At 37.0% G+C, this 3,735-nt stretch overlaps 1 protein-coding gene across 1 annotated transcript; it reads right to left on the bottom strand.

The window, feature by feature from the left end:
* Positions 1-756: 756 nt before the first annotated feature.
* On the bottom strand, positions 757-2,686 carry LOC104949103 (presequence protease, mitochondrial-like; the record flags this gene model as incomplete). Its single annotated transcript, XM_010775383.1, has 3 exons — positions 2,502-2,686; positions 1,408-1,513; positions 757-863 (listed from the first exon to the last, which is right to left on the bottom strand). Coding segments are annotated over exons 1-3 (260 nt in total), but the record flags the coding sequence as incomplete, so codon positions are not given.
* Between the last annotated feature and the right edge of the window lie 1,049 nt (positions 2,687-3,735).

The raw sequence follows: 3,735 nt of genomic DNA, 5'->3' as shown, positions 1-3,735 counted from the left end.
TAATTGTCATTATACAGGTACAATGAGATGAGTAGAGCTACTGAAATATAAAAAAACAAGAGACGTACAACACTTAGGAGAAGACAACATACAAACAACAAGCATTCATACTTCAATATGCAGATAAGGTTAAAGTGCAGGAATATATTGGTTTAAGTCAAATATATATCTTTGCACACGGTTTAAGACACAGCTATAATATAATAACGTATTTCAAAGTCATGCTGTGACTCTAGTGGGAATGTTACATTTCTCACACTTGACCATGTTAAAGATCTGTTGTCATGTATGAATATTAGTATTTGGAGCTGTTGGAACACATTTAAACAACCCTGAATCTAGAAACTACATTTCCCATGATGCACCTGGTGTGCTGCTCATCCTCCCTGACCTCAGAATCATTCTTTTGGCTGTGCGTCATTACAGTATTTCTCATTGGAAGTGTTGCCGGGTAAATCACGGTTTCAGAGGGTCACATGATCTTTAGCCAGTTTCTACGAATCTTAGTTCGTAACTCCATCATATACAATGTTATTCAAAGCCCACTGAGACAAACCTGTGTTGTGATATTGGGCTATACAAATAAAGTTTGAAGTTGTACACGGTTTAAGATGCAGCTGTAGCACAACCACTTATTTCAAAGTCATGCTGTGACTGTAGAGGGAGTGTTACATTTCTCACACTTGACCATGTTAAAGGTCTGTTGTCATGTAGAAGTATTAGTATTTGGAGCAGATGAAACACATTCAAACAAACCTGAAGAGGTTATTGGCGTCATCTCTAGCCGCATGCAGGTACTGAGCCCCAGTTTTATCATGAGTCAACTTCACTGCTGTGAGAAACAAGTCCGGGACCACCACAACCTGGGAGAACAGGATTAAAAAGTGAAATGACATTTTGTTTTAAAGCAGACGACACTTTTACGAAGGTTCAAGGTCCCGTCCCCGACACTGAATCAAGCTTTTTACTAAGTGGTGTTACTAGAAGGTCAATCAAATCATAATGAGACAGTCAACCACAAAACAAATTCACAGCACATCCTTCGTGTCTGGCCAAGTGTCTGATTAACTTATTATTCCCCAGATACGATACGATATACTTTATTGTCCCCGTAAGGACATTTGCTCTGGACAGTTCCGCATACATGTACAAACATAGTAAACATTCAAATACATACACATATCATCACTCATACACCGTTTGAACTAACACAATACACAGACGCACATACTGACAATGGAGACCTATTGCACAACCCTCATGGCCAACATTTAGATGCATTTAGCCATCCACAGTGTGTTCATACAACTTGACTTTATAACCCCTAAATTATACAACTTTTAGTGAAGCATAAGATGAGATGATATAAGTAACTGTTAAAATAAGAAATGAATGAAATAAGCTTACTTCTCTGACTGTAAAGCCGTGGATTTTCTGTCCTGCTTGGTACTGGCAGGCCCTCTCTTGTGCTTTGGTGCTCTTCAGCCTCCATGTGTGCTGCTGTCCATTGAAACTGCAAAGAAAAAAGAGTAATTGTACAAATGAATAATTCACCAATCTTTGTACAAACTTATGCAGATATCTCGATATTGTATAGAATTGAATATTGTGTGTATTGCATGACATTTCTACACAGAAGGATGCAGCTTAATGATGATCCTGCCGCTTAAATTAGAAGTTTTCTTCTCGTCAAAAAGTGTGCAAAATGTAGCGCAGCCACACAAGGTACAGGTGGTTTTAAGCTTTAGATACAACATATAAGCATTGTGTGGATATGTTTCATCTTTCATTGCATTTCCAGATTGTGCATTGATTTCAGAGCATATGCAAAAAGACATTACTTCGTTGAATATCTGGTTTATTATTAAGTGACACATTCCCACAGCAGGAGAACAATTTATAATGATGGTTAAGTTTAATTGGGAGTTTCCTAAATATTGCAAACGTCCATGTGGACCTTGAGGTTTAAAGCCTTAAAGATAAGAGATAAATAAATGGGGAATGAACAAGAACTGTGTGGATCATTATTTCATCTCTAAGTGCATTCACAGTGTCCATTTCAAACCATATGCTAATATATAATTCATTATTAAACAGTATGTCTACATGTGATAAAAAAGGAAGGTCATATAAACAAACAGGCGTACAACACCAATAAAGGCTCGGGTGAAACTGTTAGCAATATTTATTTCAAACTACAGTAACTAAAAACGTTGCTTCTGAATGTTTAAAACATATTTGTAAACAGTAAGGTTAGTTAGATAACCCCAAAGTGATGCGTTTGGTTGCATCATCTGTTTCATCAGTTTAAATGCTAACCCATGTCCCATTTCTACAAAGTCAGAGCCCCTTTTTATCTTAAATATCACACAATATCCAGTCACGTTGTCACAAACAGTCAGTTAATGTTGGCTTGACACTACCAAGTCAACAACATACACAATGAGCATTTCATTTATTAAAAATAACCCATGTGTGTGTAAGCTAACTTGCTAACTTACCTCAGATATCTAAGTTTCTGGAGCACTCCTTTCGTTTGCCGAAACATGGTTTTGTCAGTGGCGAAATTATTTGTCTCCAAGTGTATTCGGCTATTAAAATAACACTTTTGTAATTAAATATTGTCAATAATTCCACATTCTTTCGTTTCGCATCTCAGGTCATGCTGTGTGCTGGACAGTTAACACATTGGTTAGTTGCACACGTAAAACATGGACGCCACAGCCGCGCAGATCGTAGATCTAACAGCTTATGTATGCGCAGTTACCATGGCAGTTACACCCATCCGTATGTAATGTAACTCTGAGCATTTTTCGACAACCATACGTGGATCATTCCCCCTACAAACATGCTTGTTTCTGATTGGTCGAGACGAATGAAAAGCAGATTTGATTGGCTCAGCGAAATATCACCAAACCTTGACCGGTGTGTGGAGTTTTTGAAGGGCAGCAATATTTGTTTACGTATTAAACACCAGTATAAAACTTTAACTTCGTCCAAATTCAAACGTAACGTTATTAATTTAAAAAGGATCCAAGGATTTGATCTTCCGTTATTTTTCCTAAATTGTAATTATGTTTCTTATCCAGCAGATAGCGCTAAAATATCATATTTGGTCAATAAATCACATCAGTATGTTGGTGAGTAACTTTGTTGGGGATGCTTTTTCCTATTTATTCCACACTCAGATCCCAAAATACGAGAAAAGTGTGAAATACACATGCGAAAGTGCAACTGAATCATCTTCACTGTGCATTGGCCCCCCACATTTATTTCCAACTAGTATTTTCCACGACATTCAAATACATAATTATTACGAAGATTGTTCAGTGTTGCTAAGCAACTTTTATATTTGCCACTACATTGCATCTTCTGAAGGGTAGAACTTGAAAACTGAATAAAGAATCTCTTTTTCAAAGTACGTTTTTCTCTATTAGCATCATTTGTTGGTGCATTTCATAGTTATTATGATTGGTTTGATATACTAAGAGTTTTGGCTCTTTATTATGAACAAAGTATGTGCTGTCTGTTCGCTTAGGCTTCTTTCTTTAGCTGGTATCATCTTTGTGACATATGTAACATCAATTCAATTAGGTGCTTGTTTTCTGTGTATAAACGTTATCCTTTTGTAAGGTGGCTCTTCTTTTGCATTCTGCATTTCCAGACCAGTAATGTCATGTGAGAGTGAGTCTTCTCCATCATATCCCAGCATCAGTCTGGTTTCTTTGAAGCAGG

Source organism: Notothenia coriiceps, unplaced genomic scaffold, assembly GCF_000735185.1.
Source record: "Notothenia coriiceps isolate Sejong01 unplaced genomic scaffold, NC01 NC01_scaffold00015711, whole genome shotgun sequence".
Taxonomy (NCBI): Eukaryota; Metazoa; Chordata; class Actinopteri; order Perciformes; family Nototheniidae; genus Notothenia; species Notothenia coriiceps.
The sequence above is the reverse complement of the archived record's forward strand: the minus strand, read 5'-3'. Positions and strand labels throughout refer to the sequence as shown.